The sequence below is a fragment of the Caretta caretta genome, chromosome 1 (assembly GCF_965140235.1).
Source record: "Caretta caretta isolate rCarCar2 chromosome 1, rCarCar1.hap1, whole genome shotgun sequence".
NCBI classification, from domain to species: Eukaryota; Metazoa; Chordata; order Testudines; family Cheloniidae; genus Caretta; species Caretta caretta.
In genome coordinates, this window is record NC_134206.1 from 228,079,090 (window position 1) to 228,096,944 (window position 17,855).

General features: G+C 39.7%; 2 protein-coding genes across 3 annotated transcripts in view; both read right to left on the reverse strand.

The window, feature by feature from the left end:
* Positions 1 to 17,855, reverse strand: part of FBLN1 (fibulin 1) — a 103,613-nt gene that overhangs the window by 83,613 nt on the left and 2,145 nt on the right. For both annotated transcript variants that reach the window (XM_048824742.2, XM_048824750.2), the window contains exon 2: positions 7,569 to 7,668. In XM_048824742.2, coding sequence (XP_048680699.1) covers positions 7,569 to 7,668 — 100 coding nt within the window. The remainder of the gene's footprint in view (positions 1 to 7,568; positions 7,669 to 17,855) is intronic.
* Positions 7,569 to 17,855, reverse strand: part of RIBC2 (RIB43A domain with coiled-coils 2) — a 106,753-nt gene continuing 96,466 nt past the window's right edge. The window contains exon 8 of the mRNA XM_048824791.2: positions 7,569 to 7,668. The gene's annotated coding sequence lies outside the window, so the exon portion shown is untranslated. The remainder of the gene's footprint in view (positions 7,669 to 17,855) is intronic.

The window sequence follows — 17,855 nt, forward strand, 5'->3', positions numbered from 1 at the left end:
AATTAAAGGGCAACAGTTGTTTAACCCTGAAATCCCTCTTTATCCTTATGCACACAGACAAATTTGCTGAAAATGTAAAGTAATTTGGGGAGTAGATTTAGATAAATTTCAACAATATTTAGAACAGCACAGAACACCCAACTCATGAAAGCCTAAACAGCTGAAAAATCTTAAATTAGTTAAGTAAGTACTGGACGTTAGATTAATAGATCTGTGAGGAACCAGAGTCATGTGGTTTTACTTTATGTTAAAATTTAACCTGCTTACTGATTTTCACAGAACAACTTTATAGTGAAAAACTTGCAGGTTCGTTTACTAAACAGCTATACCCCCAGAATCCTTTCATCATCTTTATTATCCTCCCCAGAGGGTGCACTCTTAAACCAGCATGGATTTTCTAATTACCTCTGATGAGCTCTTATTTCCTTTCATTTCTTTCCATAAAAGCATTAACATTTAACACTGGTCATAATACAATTTCTTCATTTGGTGCCAGTCTAGTTTAACCCAGAAAAAAAAAACCCTCGTTACCTTGCTCCCCTCTCCCTTGACTTATTAGTGTGCCTTGAAACCACTTTTGTGCTATTCATGTGAAGAATTGGAGGTTTTATCTTTGAGTCAATCATTAAGACTAGAATTAAAACGATTCTGCTCAAAGAAGTGCTTTGCAGAGACAAGCTATGTTCTCAAATTAAACAGACTTTTGAAACAAAAACATTTCTCTGGCTTTAGTCCTTCTGTCATCCCTCTTATCAGTTCAAAGACCATTGTGTAACATGCATGATTGTAGAAAGATTGGTATATATGTTGAATAAAAATTATTACAGGTCTTGCTCTCTACATTCATAATGTAAAATGTCTCAGCAACAAGAGTGTAATGATGAGGTGGAATGACCTCATTCTGGCACAAAGGGGGTTAACTCACCATGTTGGGCTCAGTTAACCCTGCCCCTTCCCCCTTGCAGGAAGTGTGGTGGCCAGGCAGGAAGCATAAGAGTAGAGCCCTGCAGCTCAGTTGCAGCCAGACCAAGGAAGGATCCAGATGTCCTTCCCAGGGAGCCAAACTGCCAAGAGAGCCCATGACTGGCTGTGATGCCCAGTGATGACTCCCCTAAGCCAGCCTGGAGAGAAGGCCAGCCACTGCCTCAGACGATGGAGAGACTCAATGAGGAAGTGGAGTGAGCCAACAACAATGATAGGAAGTAGCCCAGGGAATCGAGACATTGACTCAGCTGTGTTGCTAAGAGGCAAGGCAGCGACCCCACAGTTCCCCGCCAACCTTGTTGTGGGATCACCCTTCGCTTCTAGGGCCCTGAGCTGGGACCTGGTGGCGCAGGGTGGGCTTGGGCCCCCACTACCCTGCACTCACAGCTGGATGAGCCACAGACTGCTTGCGTGTTCAGCCCTAACCGAGAAGGCCTGACCCATTAACTGCTTATTTTCTTAGCCCTCAGGGAAGAGGCCTGAGCCACAGATGGCTTTCAGCTTTTAGCCTAAAGCCAGAAGGCCTGATCCACTGGCTGTTCATCTCCTCTGCACCCCACCTCACCCTTAATCAAGGAGACCTGAGCTACCATTTGCTTAGTGACTCGGCTGCAAGCCAGGACACCTGATAGGCCAACCCACTGTGAACACCGATTCCATGCTGCCACCAAAAAGGGTGCCCCAGAGAGATACATGCTTCTTGATCACCTGTCCAAAAAATATATATATTAGAGATGGACCCAAACCTAAAACCTATATCCAAACAGCATCAAAGTTCATCAATTTTGATCCAGACCTGAACTTAGTGGCTTGGGATCATCTGCTTATTAAGAAAGATGTTTTATGAACGTTAAAAGGAAAACTATGATCATACCATTTATTAGAGAGAGAAAATCTTGATGGCATGGTGGGATATAAATGTTTTATCAGCCTGAGTTTGGGATGGGTACATTACTCACAAGATAGGAAGCCATGAGTGAATTACACCGGTCACCCCAAATGAGTACTGAAAATCTTTACAGCATGGCACACGATCATGCATTCTGAATATACCACATGTTAATGAAAAACTAGCCAAGGAATTTTTTTTTAGAGTTTTAAACATTTCTTTGAGACTTGCTTTTTTAAAATCCTTTAGACTCCAACGTCACAAGCCTGAGGGGCCCTGAGTTTCATGAGCAGGCACAGAAGAAAAGTTAAAACATGGAACATCTTCAAAAATGACCCAAAACGTTCTAAACATAAAAAAGTGTCACGACTTTAAAGTATGACATGTCAGACCCTTCCAGTACTAGAATGATATAAAATTATAAAGTTTTATATAAAATAGTTAGGCATCTGATGTGCTGTGACCACTACCCATCATGCTGACTTCTTTGTGTTTCATTGTTCCCTTGTGTTCTTCATTCTGTATCTACCTGTTGTCTCTTGTCTTATATTGTAAGCTCTTTGGGGCAGGGACTGTCTTTTTGTTCAGCACCTAGCACAAGGGTCCTGATCTGTGATTGGCATTCCTAGGTGCTATCATAATACAAATAAATAATAGTATTATTTCCCAATTCTAGCTCCAAAGGGGCATTATATTCCGTTATCTAAAGTAATGAAGGTTTTTTTTAAATGCACAAACTATTACTGGTCCAGAACTGACTCTCACCTCTAATGCCCTTTGCGCAGGAAGAAGGAGACATTTCTTAGGTGCCATTTATTTTTGAAAATTGGCCTGCCCGTGTGAAGCTAGTGTGTGTTTGCAATGTTAGAAAACGTCCTGGGGAAAAAGATCAGTGGGCAGAGGGAAGGTGGTCAAAAAGCCTGCTCACCCAAACTCTAGGCCTATTATCTGTTTGTACTGTCAGCACAGGTAGAATTTTTGTCCAAAACTTTTTTCCCTGCCTCCACCAAATAAATGCAGATTTGGGTTGACCAAAATCAAGTTGCAAATTCATGTCAAATTCGTCAAATTGTTTCAATTAAAAAAAAAAAAAAAAAAAAACCCTTTATAAAAATTCCAAAAATATTGAAAACATTAGATCATTTTGATATTGCCTAACACACATTTTTTGTTCTGATAATTCATTTAAATTTTATTTTAAAATATTAGAAATGTGTTAGAAAGCCCAAAAACTAAACAAAATGTGTTGTTTCAGGTTGAACAAAATGTTTTGCTCTAAGCTAAACAATTTTTTTTTGTTTTGTTTTTGGAATGACCTGAGAACCAAAAAAAAAAAAAAAAGTTATTTGCATAGCTCTAGTCACAGGGGACATACGCAAAAATCTTGTTGCTTTGGGAATTATTACGACACAGTGAAATGTAGTAGTTTGTGGGGGGAAATGGTGGCCATTCTAGTGGCATCACTGTATGCAGGAGACTTGGAACATCCTGACTACAACTGGGCAGCAGAGGCCAAATAGGTTACCTGCGTCCATGAGGATTCCAAATCTACCCTGAGATAGAATTCTTCTACAAGTAGAGAGATCAGAAAGACCAGCTCTGAGGTAAGGTGGCCTACTTGCTGCCCAGACTAGTTATTGTGGAGCAAGACTGAGTACCTTTTCAATCTAACCTGGGCTCCAGCTCATGACATGTGCTCAGACCCATGGAAAAGGAGTTAGTATGGATGGCAAGTCCTCTGGCAACCAGAGGCATCTTTTGGAGTTAGATCCCAAAGGGTGTTGCATACACCAGAAATGAATCCAGAGAGCATTCCCTGGGGCTGGCTCTAGGAAGCAAGATACATAATAGGCTGGCAAAATTTGCCTGGAATATCTCCCTCCATCTCCTATTAGTAAGTGTTGGCCTGCAGCAAAAGGGTTAAGATGATTCGGCTGCCACACCAGATTCAGATAAAGGGAGATGGGAGCAGAAAAAGAGGACCACCTAGGGTATGGGCTGAGCAGTCCTAAAGCAGGAACTCCAGGGGTAATCCATCTAGGAGGAGGACCGAGCTTGAGTCTTTGTTATACTGTTATTAGTTTCTTTGTTAATCAAGCCACAGCCCAGGAAGGGACACTAAAAACAATATACTGAATAAAATAGATTGGGAAAGGCACCTGCACACATCCAGACTTTTCAATACTAAAAAGAGTCCTTGTAGCATAGTTCTACTTTGTGACTGTAAAAGTGGCAGATTGAGTCCATTGTTATGTTGTCTCTAGGACTTCCTGATCAAATCTGCTCACCTTACAAGGTGTTTTATTCTTGTCTAACTGCCTGCCCTGCAAACTCAACCTGTAATTTGGAAGTCAAGCGGAGTTCCTTCGGCATGAAAAGAGCTCAGTTGTCTTTAAGTCACATAATTTATGGCCAGTTTTTCAAAAGTGCTCAGCACCCAGCAGCTCCAACTGTGACATGTATTTAGGTGCCTAAATAGGAGCTGAGCTCTTTTGAAAATCCGGTGCCATTTTGTGGATCCTGAACCATTCTGAAAATTCCTTTCTAAATTCTATCCCCATTTAGTCTTAAGCTAAACCACTGGACCTGATTTTGCTCTCATTCACACCTGTGTATATCAGGAGTCACAGCACTGAAGTCAGTAGACTTACACTGGTATAAATGAGAGATGAATTAGGCTCCTTGACTTCACATTTTAGCCCCAATTACATTTGTGTAACCCAACTGTTTAGACTAGGGTTGCACAGATGTAATGAAGAGCAGATTTTGGCCCTTGACATTTTGCTGATGAAGTGACATCAGAAAACAATCCAGCTGAGTGTCCTGCTACTGTATTAGTGATGGAGTGGTAACTGGAATAAAAAGTAATATAATTTTTATTGCCAATAAAATATACGGGTAAGGATGCCATTTTTACACAGTGACTTTTCAGTAGGACTGCACTTCAAATGTTAGTGTGTTATTTATTGAGACTGCAACATACGGTGTCTGTTTATCATAATGCAGTATTTTAGATGCTAGACTCTTTCTGTATATACACAAGTCAGATATAGTTAAGTACACTTTTAAGCTTTCCTATGAAGTTAAGGGTCTCCCTCTAAAATTACAATATTCAAAAGATAAATTACTATTCATGAGACTCTCAGCTCACATCAATCAAATGATCCTTAAATCAGAAACACTCTTGCTTCCAAGTTGTTCAATAAACTTGGTTTCCTGTTTTTCCTGTCTATGTTTTGTCTATAATTCTTTTCACTCTTCAAGTATTTCCTAAATTGGGATTTAAGTCCTATCTGTCAATTCTTGCGCGTAAGAGACTGCTTTCTATGCCAATATAAACGAAAAAAGTCAGAAACAACAAACAGACATGACTGCAAAAGACATTCTTTCCCTAACAAAGGTCAATCCAACACTTCTACAATTACATAAGTTTAAAGCACTAAGCAATTCATATGAAATGAGAGAAGAAGGCAGGGTGATGTGCTTTAAATGGAGAAATATAAAATCTTTTTAGAAGCTGCCTTTCAAACTACCAACCCTATTATTCTCAGATCCACAATTTAAGTGTTACGCATTGGTTTAATGGCAAAACTAACATAAAATATTGGTGCCAGAGAAAATATAAACACCTCTAATATCTACAAGGTTCAGTATAAACACCACATTCGTTAAATGTTGATAGTATTTTTAAAGTTCATTGCTTCATTTCTTTGGATCACATAATAGGAAATAGTGCACTCTTAATATCAATAGAATTAGCAGATCTATTCATCCTTACACTCAAAGGCTATTTTTATACCTACAAAACCATAGCCAAAACAAGTCAGACCTCCTTATACTCATGAATTGTAGCTTTTCTTATACTACTGTTAGTACCCTCTTACTTATGCATATAACCAAATATAGAACTAAATAGGAAATACAGAAGTCTCCTTGAGCTGACTACACTGGAGAAATTGGGTAAAAGATACTAATTATATATATTGGCTACTGTCCCTGCCTGACTGGTATCCAAGAATTTCTATTGTCATTGGGCCAGATCCTCAGCTGGCATAAATCAGTATAGCTACACTGAAGCAACACAATTTACATCAGCTGAGGCTCTGGCCCATATATGTTTCATTATTTAAAAGATATTAACAAAAATCTTACTCAAAATATTGCCATGAAACTAAAAGCTTGCTGCTCAGATGAAGATGGACTGCTGCATACTAGGAGCTTTAAGTTTTCTTCTTCTCTATGTATCGTGCCTTCATACTTTAAATGAGACTAGCTGTGGGCTGCATAGAAGAACTCCGTGGGCCATAAACGGCCAGAGTCTACCCTTACCCGCTGTAGGGCTTTGCTTCACAAATAGCTCCTACCTGAAGAGGACAATGCTACTTAACATGAATAATGGCAACAGCAACTGGTTCAAAGAGTTTAAAGAGGTTTGTATATGACACATCAAGAACAGACAGTGCAGGTGCTGAATTCCCATCTCTTACTTTCTCTCTGGTCAGGACATGATGCAGGCCGTCTACTTACATTTGCTATTCTTTTTGTAAAAGTGAACACATTCATAGGTAGCATCCTCCAGCTAATTGTACTAGGACTGGAATGGCCATATTTGCTGTGAGAAAGTGAACACTGAGTTTAAATGGTATCAGCAAACTAGAGTGCAGGAATTTGTATACTGTAGTTACAGAAGACTACCATAATGTGATTAACTGCACATATCCATGTTCTCTGATTAGCTGAGTGCATTCCATTTTAGCAAAGTGTTAAATATACTTCTTGTATACCAATACAGCCACAAACATTTTATCCATATTACAAGATACAATTCCAGAACAAGCTATACATCAAGAATTCTGCAAACTTCCTAGTCTCCTGTTGACATACAGATTTCAATCTACCTAAACATTTGCCCTCCTCTCTCCATCACCAGTGTCTGTGCACCTCACGGACTCTAATAGATGTATCTCCAGGCACAGAGAGACTAAGTAACTAGCAAAAATCAGGTACAGTTCCTGGCTGCACCAAAGTTTTCCTGAGTCCTAATCCAATGTTTTATCAACAAAATCTCTTTCGTGGTTTGCCTTTTCTCTCATTATGACACCTGCTAGAACTGGTTGATTTTTTTTTTTTTAAACCAGAAAATTTTTTCCACAGGAAAATGAAGTTTCGGTTCCCTATTGTTTGGCTGACAGGAAAATTCGAAACAATTTTTTTAAATTTCAATTTTAAAAATGTCATTTCCTCCTCGGTTTTTTGAAGCCAAAAGAATTTAAATTTTCCATTTAAAGTTTCTGGATTATCAGAGGTTTGTTTCTCTTTTTCCTCCCTTTAAAAACAAAAAACAAAACCACTCTGTTCCCTCCTCCTCTCCCCACTTTTTTTTTTTTAAACCCACTGGAAAAAGTGTGGGGGGGGATTAAAAATGTGAGAGAGTCTGTGTGGGAACCTTATTTCCACTTTTTTAAAATATTTTCCAATTGGAAAAAGTTGGAAGACAATAAGGAAATGTTTAAAAGTAGGTTTTTGAAATATTATTTCAAAATAATATTATTGAAATATTATTATTGGATTGAAAATTCCCCTTGGAAACCAAAACTTTATGGTCAAAAACTTTCAAAAGCAATTTTTCATTTTCCAACTAGCTCTAATGCCAGTCACTATCATTTTTCACAATCAACATTAAGTAATAACATACCTGCATTCTTTGGATTCAGAAATAAATGGCAGAGAACTGCAGTGTCTTTTTTGACTTGCCCATTCATTACCACTGTTGCAGCATTTTTCCACTGAATTTTCTATAGAAATGAACAAAAAAAAAATCAGAATATTTCATAGGACCTTAACAAACAGTGTCAAGTCTGCTAGTAATTACTACAGTTGACAGCCAATTACTTATTCCCTGTGCACCCTGGGTAAGGTTGAAATGGCACACATATGCAGTAGATAGGGATGCCCAAATGAGGAGTTGTATTTTAATTATATTTAACATGTTTATTATGGTAGCGCCAGCCAAGAGCGGGGCCTCATTGTGCCAGGTGCGGGACAGACAGTTGTAGATGGTTTCTGTCACAAAGAGCTGACCATCTAAGTAGACAAGAAAGGCAGAGGGTGGGGAAGGAGGAGAACACGCAACCTGAGTGGACAATGTGATGGTAGCAAATGTCACGTTAGTTCCATGATTATTTGGGGCTATGGGGAGTGAAGGGGACAGGATAGGTGGGGCTAAGAGGGGCAACTGTGAAATGAAGCTGAGGTGAAGAGAATGTGAGGAAGGGTAAGGATTGGAGCCAATTAACAGAGGGCAGAAAAAGTCCAATCAAAATTGAAAAAAGTTCTCTGAATGCTCAGAGATCCATTGCTTCCGCTTTGGTTGTTTTTGCCCCCTACCACCTGAAGTCTCTTGCTGGCTCCCCTCTGCAGCCCACATGGTAGGATATATTAGCAGCTTGTCCTGAGCCCAACTGCTGCACCTAATTATCCTTAAACAGAGCAGACTGTAGATACCCTTATCCTTAATATGAAGATGTAGGACAGCGACTGCAGCTCCCAGCATGCCGTGGGCCATTTCCCACCAAAAGCAAGATGGAGCACTGAATACTGGATGGAACAGTCATCTCCCTGAATTGCACGCTTTAATGTTGAAGGTGAAGGCAGCCATGAGCCACACTGTATAACACAGAGGAAGCATTTGACATCCCTCCTTCAGCAATAAAAGGACAATATTAATTATAAATGAATTTACATAACTTCCTTATTTCCTGAACATCTAAAACATTGATTCTTTAAGAGTGTCTACAATCAATCATATATGCATAACTATCTTCAGAGAAAGCTAAAGGCAAATGTATATAACATTTTGGCCACTCAATAAATAAATAAATATATATACAGTTGATATAAATAGCGGAAGTCAGAGGGAAACTGGTAAAAAATAAAAACAAATTAAGCTAATGGAGATGGTTATTTAATTTTAATAGTATTTGTGCAGAATTACCTGATTTAGCAAACCTAAATACTGTTAATGAGTCGACAAGGATCACAGGTCTGTTTCATGTGCAAAAATTCACAACACAGCAGGTATGTTAAAACTTGGACTAAAGCAAGAGTCATATTTTCTTATTATTCAAATCCAGTCACAGAACAGTTCACTGCACACGCACCAGGCAGAAATGTACACTCTGGAGGAAGAGGCTTGTGATTAGAGCGACTTCTAGTGTAAAGTTCCTGTTAATTTATCTTTGTTTTATACAGGTTCTGGTAGTTGATTTTTTTAAATTATATAATAAAGAAGATAGTTTTATTCCTGGGTCATGCAGTGATTTACAAAGGAAGGCAAATATCACCCACATTTTATAGATGGAGGAACTGTGGTGCAGAAGGATGAAGTGTTTGCTCAAAGTCACACATCGCATCAGTGGCAGAAGAGGAAATAGAACTCACATCACCTGATTCCCAGCCCAGCATTCTGGCCACAGGACCATATTGACTCCCCATATAATTGTTTCCTGGCAGCGACCATTTCCTTCTCCTCCTGTAATGCACCAAGAACATCTGGTGCTATACACAACTCAAAAACAAAGGGTCAAATTCCGGCCCCCTTGAAGTCAATGATAAAATTACCATTGATTTCAGTAGGTCCAGGATTTCCTGAACTATCTGAAAGACAGATATGGCTTACAGTACTACAAAGAAAATCAAAGTCTGGTAAAGATCTGCCTGTGATGGGAGACATGGAAATGATATCTGGAGTCTGGTCTCCTGCCTGGGTGTGAGTGACCCATCTATATGAAGTCTGGTGCTCTTCTCCTGCAAGTGTACTGTTAGCAAACACTGAGTGCTTTGGGCTTAATGAAATTTGTTATGAATGACCACATTTTACTGCTGCTGTTTGCAATTAATTTTACCCAGATTGAAAAATGATTCACGTGAAGTGCAGAGCTGGCCCAAGGTTTTTGCAGGAATCTGTACAAAGTAACATCAGGGTCCTCAGCCAAGTTCCTCCTGAAAAGGACAACCCTTGCTTCTACCTCTGGCAATACACCCCTACTCCAACCAAGTAACCAGAGAATTTAAAACAGGCCCAGCAATGCCATATAAAATGCAGACATATGTCCACACAGGAGAGATCTGGATTGTGGAGGGAAAACTGCAGTTCACGCTACAGTTCATACCATCGAAAGAACCTGCCACAGCCCTCTTGAGAGGAAAGGGAAGTTAAAAAACAAGCAATACAAAAACACGTACCTTGAGGCCATTCTTCTAAAACATAATGAAATAATAAAATGTGGAGAAACATTTTTGGTGTTTTTGCTTTGCTGTTTGCCTTTACAATTGGCATTTATAGACAAGTCTACTTTTTTCAAGATTCCAGAATCTGTTTGCATCTGAATTACTCTCCTGAAGTGAAATCCTGGCCTCACTGAAGTCAATGAGAGCTTGTCAGTGATTTCAATGAGATTTCTGTCCAGGGGCCAGGATTTCAATCCTGTACTTTGGAACCAAGAGGTTCTAATGACTACTTAGAACAGGGGTGCTCAAACTGAAGGTCGGGACCCCTCAGGGGGTCGCAAGCCATCAGCCTCCACCCTAAAGCCCGCTTTGCCTCCAGCATGTATAATATAGTGTTAAATATATTTTAAAAAGTGTTTTTAATTTATGGGGGGGGGGTCGCACTCAGAGGCTTCCTATGTGAAAGGAGTCACCAATACAAAAGGGGGGAGGGAGATGGGGAAGAAAAGGGGGGAAAAAATGGATTAGAACATGTGTTGGTTTTTCCAAACATACTGAGACTGAATTTCTTCTTCCCTCTCTCCTCCATGGATGTTATGGTGTTTTAGACAAAAAGATTTACCCAAGCAGTGAAAGAAATGGCTTCAAAGGATGTCGACATCTAAGTCACTTTCCACCTCTCAATTAAAAACAAAAGATTGATTTCTCCTTTCTAAACTTGAGAGGTATTCTGATTAACAGGCTTTGCAAGATGCTATTATGCAATCATCTGTTATCAGTTCTGCTCGTGTGGATTAAGGCCATGATCCAAATTGACTTCAACGGACTTTGGATCAGGCACAAAGAGACGTTTTTAGTTAGAGGAAGTAAGTATGTTTTGTGTTACATAGAGATTAAGTAACATTGTAAAAATTGTTTAGGCAAGAATCTTGTTGAAGTGAGAGATAAGGAATGAGTGATCTAAGGTTTTGTTATTCTATGGCTGCCATGTTAAAAAAATTGGATGGAAACATTCTGTGGATCGGTTAAAGTTCACGGGATACCACATCAGGATTCAAGTAACTAGTAAGCATGTGGGCTAGGAAGTGCCAGTGAGATTTATAAAACAGGAGCATAACATGGATTATATTTTATTTATGTTCCAATGATCTATGGATGATTCTTTCTGTGGAGAAAAATATTACTTTGGCTGCCTCTTAACTGCAACTTTTACCTCCCTCTCTATTTCAAGTTATGTCTGCCCCACGGTAAATTTGATGTCCAATTCTCATAACTATTCTGCCAAGGCACAGGATGTGAAAATACCCCATGAACCTGAATTTGGAATCTTGTCTGTGATAAGAGTCTGAACTTTGGAAAGTCCATGATGTTTGTATTTTATACTGCTGTATTACTTGTAATAGTTCTACAGCATGTCACTGTAGTGTTGAATGACTCTAAGTAAGCTTCATAAAAAGATATATATTTTTAAAATATATAATTTTAAATATATTTTTTAACATGGCAGCCATAGAGAGTGTGTGTTTGTGTGTATATATATTAGTTATTTGGGTGCTGATATAAAAACACCCTTACTGCTTCAGGTCCTCGTCTCTATTGCTAAGTTCAAGTAAGCAGCAGCAATAAACTTGGCATTTCCTTCACACTGCTAGCACTGGGATTTAGTATTCAGTATTCTGTAAAGAGGCAATAGGGAGATTTTGGTTAAATAAGAGGATATAATAAGGGCAATTTCCACATATACTTAAGGTACTTTGTATGTGACACTAATATATGGCTCTAGCTGAATTTTTCAAATTATTAATATTTTCCCCCTTATCGGAGGCTGTGCCATTCAATTCAGTTATATTATAATCACATTGTTACTCTGCCATTATCTTGCTCTGATCTATCTGCCCACTTTTATTTTGCTGAATGATACCAGATAACATGAAATTTAAAGTTTCATTGTCTGTGACATCTTTGAATGTTTTAAGACATTTAGCTCAGAACTCAATAGCATCTCCCAAAGTTATATAGACAAATTATCAGGTTCTCAGAGAATAGTCTGTATCAATGACTCAGGCCAGTGGATCAAAATGAGCTTTTTCTCTCAGTAGACATGGATAATTTGAAGAATAAATGTGTTAACTTCCCCCCCTCCCCTGATTGAAGAAATGTAGAATTTGGTTCTCCTTTAACTCAATAAAAGAAATCAGCACATTAATTTGTCTTTTTTAGAGTGTAGCAATGCACTCCTGATTATGACAATGAATTAAAAATTATAGAGTACCTTAAACGCTATACAAACGCTAACCTAATATTACCTCAATAAGGCTTAGATATGATGCCCAGCTTCCAGTGAAACTAGCCCAAAGGAGAGGAGCAAAGACCAGACCAGATACACCAGAGGCGTTCTTGTCCATTAGGTCACCTCCTTGACTGGGAAACAGTAAATTGATTATGAAGTAAGGAAAAGACCTGTGCAAAAGCCAAAACAACAGTTGGATACACTAGTTTTTACTTAGATTGTAAGGTCATTGGGGCAGGGACTATCTGTGTGTTCTGTATTTGTACACTGCCTAGCACAATAGGGATCCTAATCCATGATTAAGGGCACATCTACAGTGCAATAAAACACCCATGGCTGGCCCATGTCAGCTGAGTCAGACTTGTAGAGCCCAGGCCATGGAGCTATTAAATTGCAGTGTAGACGATTGGGCTTGGGCTCCAGCCCAAGCCCTGAGGGTATGTCTACACAGCAAAGAAAAACACACAGTTGGCTTGAGCCCTGACTTGGGCTCATGGGGCTGTTTCACTGCTGTGTAAACTTCCAGGCTCGGGCTGGAGCCTGGGCTCTCGGACTCTCCCACCCTGCAGGATCCTAAAGCCCAGGCTCCAGCCCGAGCCTGGAAGTCTACATCACAATGAAACAGTCCCACAATCCGAGCCCGAGTTGGCGGCACAGGCTAGTTGTGGGTAGCTGTGTAGACATAACCTGAGATCCCGTGGGGGGGGAAGAGTCCCCAAGCCTGAACATCGACACTGCAATTTTATAGCCTTGCAGCACAAGTCAGTGGACATGGACCAGCCATGGGTGTTTTACTGCAGCGTAGACATACCCCAAGGATATATCTACACTGCAAAAAAAACCAAAACACTATCTGTGGCAGAGAGGCTCAGAGCCCAGGTCAACTGGCTCAGATTCACGGGATCAGGCTACGCAGGTAAAAATAGCTATTTAGACAGTCTCACTCAGGCTGGAGCCTGAGCTCAGAGACCTGGCAATCAGGGTGGTCTCAGAGCCCAGGCACCAGTCTGAATGGGAATGTCTACACTGCTATTTTTAGCCGTGTAGCACAAGCCCCATAAGTTCAAGTCAGTTGCTATTGCAGGGTGAGGGGGGAAAGGGTTCAGTGTAAATGTACCTATAGACTCCTTGGTAACACAAATAAATAAAAAATAATAGATTCTCCTATAGACCCTACATTTGCAAAGTAAGTACCAAGAACTTTGTAAGCGATGCTTGTTCAATGACTTGTTGTTGAGACCCAACAACAGCTCTTTGGAATCCATAGAAGAATTTCACTGGAAATAAAAATAATATATGGAGAACTTTTAAAGATTCTAAAGTAACCTCTGTGAAGCACAAAGAATAGATAGATCTCTCAAGTGAAAGCAAGGCAAGGGGGTTACATTTTGTAAATGTCTGAATCTATGAAAGTCCTGCTAAGTTCTGAGCTACATCAATAGGGGACATAAACCCTTTTCTGGATGAGCAAATTTATTAGACACTAGAGTTGAATTCAAAATGCTTCCCATATTACTATGTTGCATTGACTAAAGACAACTCTTAACATAGCTGTCCTTGAAGTGTGTTGGTGTATTGTTCAAGTGGATTCATTGCCCTATGTTGCAGATGAGTATGCCACGGGTGCACATTTCCCCTTATATTTAGGGTCCTACCAAATTCACCGCCATGAATAATGCATCACAGACACTGAAATCTGGTCTCCCCCTGTGAAATCTGGTCTTGTGTGTGCTTTTACCCTATACTATACAGATTTCAAGGGGGAGACCAGCATTTCTCAAATTGGGGTTCCTGACCCAAAGGATCTGCAGGGATGTCAAGATTATTTTGGGGTGCCACGATATTGCCATCCTTACTTCTGGACTACCTTCAGAGCTGGAATGGTCAGAGTGGCGGATGTTGGCCAGGCACCCACCTCTGAAGGCAGCACCCCACCAACAGCAGTGCAGAAATAAGGGTGGCAACACCATACCATGCCACCCTTACTTCTGCGCTGCTGCCTTCAGAGATGGGCAGCTGGAGAGTGGCAGCTGCTGACTGAGGGCCCAGCTCTGAAGGTAGCAGCGCAGAAGTAAGGGTGGCAAAACCATACCATGCCATTCTTACTTCTGTGCTGCTGCTGGCTGTGGCTCTGCCTTCAGAGCTGGGCTCCCAGCCAGCAGCCGCCACTCCCTGGCTGCCCAGCTCCAAAGGCAATGTCGCTGCCAGCAGCAGTGCAGAAATAAAAGTAGCAGTACCACAACCCACCCTCCCACCCCACCCCCACGCACACACCTTGCGACCCGCCCCCCAGAACTCCTTTTTGGGTCAGGACCCCTACAATTACAACACCGTGAAATTTCAGATTTAAATATGAGTACATTTCAAGATTTATTTTTAAAAACTTACGACCTTGAAATTGACCAAAATGTACGGTGAATTTGGTAGGGCCCTACTTATATTCCTTCTTCCCTTCTCCCGTAAAGACACAGAACATGACATTTACAAATGCTGCCTTGACCACCTCCCCTCTTCTTCACTGAAATTGCTCTGACAAAAGTTTCTAAGCCATTTTTTTTCTAGCAAAAACTTACAACCTATAATCCTTTCCCATCCTTCTTGATCTCTTTGCTGCTTTCAGCACTGTTGGTCACTCCCATCCCTTCCTTCAATTTTCATGGCACCAACCTCCACTGTTTTTCCTACTGCCTCTGATCACTCTTTCAGAGTTTGCTTTTGTGGATCCTTCTCTCCCCCCCCCCCCGCCCTTTTTTTTGTCCTTTGGGTGGTTTCCAAAGGGTTCTGGCCCCCTCCTCTCCATATATTTTATCCCTGAGCTACTTTATTCACTCACGTGATTGCAAATATATCCATGGTGATTATTTTACTTCACATCTTCTTCCACCCATCTATATTTCAGTCTGGGTGTCTGACATTTCCTCCTGGATGCCTCACTGACAGCTTACACTTAGCACAGCAAAAATAAAGGCACTTATTTTTCCTCCTAAACCTTCTCTGCTTGTCCCAATTTCCATTACTTTCAGCAACACAACCTTGAACCAGGATTCATCTTTCTTTTAGCATATCCAGACCATGTGCAGATCCCACAGTTCATTCCTCCATATCTTGAAGATATGAACTTTCCATTTTATCCCCACAGCTAAAACTCTTGCTCATGTCCTGACTATTTTTCATTTTGATTACAACTTCCTCCTCTGACGTCCTCTATACCTACTTTATTCCCCTTTGGTCCGTACATAGCATGGATTTTAAAACTGTGTTCCTCATCTAGGATCTGACCACGTCACCTTCCTCTTTGAATCCCTCTATTGAGATCACATATCCACTGTACCAAGTTTAAATTTCTTTTTGACTCTTCATACTGCCCACAGCCTAGTTCTCTATGTAAAGCAAAGACCCATATTTTATTTTAGAAACTATTAATACAGATGTTGTAGAACAGGTAGATTTTTAACAGGAGTATTTATGAAAAACACCTAATACGAAACTTGCAGTTACTGGCTAAAGCAATTAAATAATATCCACCAACCTGTTATCAAATTACGCCTAAAATCTAACAAAGTACAAATATATTGCAGTAACTCGATATGGATTTTCATCTTGAATTTCACAACCATGTTGGATTTCAATTATACAAATGAAAAACAAGAGTTTACCATGTTGCTATTCCCCTGATTACAATAAGATGTCAGGTTTGATTTTAAAAAAACTAATAAAAATTGGAAATTCATTTGAAAACTGTACTTTGGAGACTGCAATCATTTTAGAATTATAGTGTTTATAAAATAACTTTTAGGGATTTGTAAGAGCACCATTTCACCCCCATATTAAGATAAGAAAACACAGATTTAGGGCTATGTCTACACTATCCTACTCTTCAGGCTATGGGGTCATGAATAGCAATGCACACCAAAGTGCCGCACTGTAACACCTCCATGTGGATGCTTTGAGCATGAAGTAAAAGGTTCCTAGTTTGCATTAACATTGTCCTCTTCGAACAGGACTCTGTTAATGTGCTCTAGGAACCTTTTAGTTCATGCCCACAGTAACCACATGGGGGAGTTACAGCACAACACTTTGGTGCACACTGTTATTCATGCCCCCATAGTCTGAACTGCAGGGCAGTATAGACATAGCCCTCCTCAGTCCTTACAAGTTCTACTTCCCCCAAACAACTCTTATAAGATTTACTACTGAAAAAAGCACATGTAAAAATCGTAATCTTAAAATAAAGAACTCAATCCACAAAAAGTCAGTGGAATTTCTTTTATTACAAACTATAAGATCACACTGACTAGACATTTCCAGATGTTGAGTTATGCTACATTATCTGTGTGTAATACCAAGATATACCAAAGACCCAGCCTGATGAACTGCTCATTCATGGACATGACACAATCATGTAAGCACATAATCCATTTTATTCAGTGAGCAGTGGTTTCAAACAGAGTTAGTTGTAAGTTACAAATAATATATGATACTTTCTGTAAAAATCTTAGTCACGATTATAGAGTTTCTAAACTTTATACAGTCTCCAATTTTGCAAAGATTTATGCACATGCTTACACACGAAGAACAAGTCGTGCTGAAGTGGGTGCCTTCTTTTCTTTGCAGGATGGGAGCCTTAGTTATGAGAAGTTGCATTACATTTGATAGCGCACACACTAAGAAAGAATAACAATTAAGAGAAATGACAGTAACAGTAACAGGTCCTTGCTCTTGATGTTGACTGCACATATCTACAGAAGATGCAGTTGTGTTAATAACATAATTATTAGAGTACATTAAAGCTATTTATGTAAAAAAACACCCTAATTGGTCCATTGGCCTGCGGAAACAGATATTGCTACAAAGAAATTCATAAAAAGGACCTTATTTAATGTTTATATTTATTAAGTTTTAGAACAATCTCTTAACTGAATTAAGATCAAGATTTCCAAAATGGGTGTTCAATGGAAGGACCTTCAGTCCCTGTTTAGGCACCTAAATCCCATGTTGTGATTTTCAGAAGTGTTTAGCACCCAGGAGCTGTAAATGAAGTCAAAGCATTTTTTAAAATCAGATGATGGATTCAGATGCCTAAATATGCAGTTAGAAGCCAAATATGAGGGACCCATTTCTGATAATCTTGAGCATACACTGTACTCACAGAAACACTTAGGAAAATATACCAGTAATCAGAAATATAAATTCAGTAGTTGAGGTAAAATGTGCAATGAAGTCATAATGTGAAATTAGTAAACATTTTATAACAGTTGTGCACAATATTTTTAATTATCCTCAATAGCCAGCAGAATACATCAAAAGCATGTTTTTAAAAAATTGTGTTCTGTTGTCAGAACAAACGGAAAAAGTAACTGCTATCTTTGGATTTTTACAGTAGATATTGCTTTCCTAACTCCCGCCCACACACACACTTCTTGGGGAGCGGGGAGGAGAGAAGAACTGGCTAATTACCTGTCT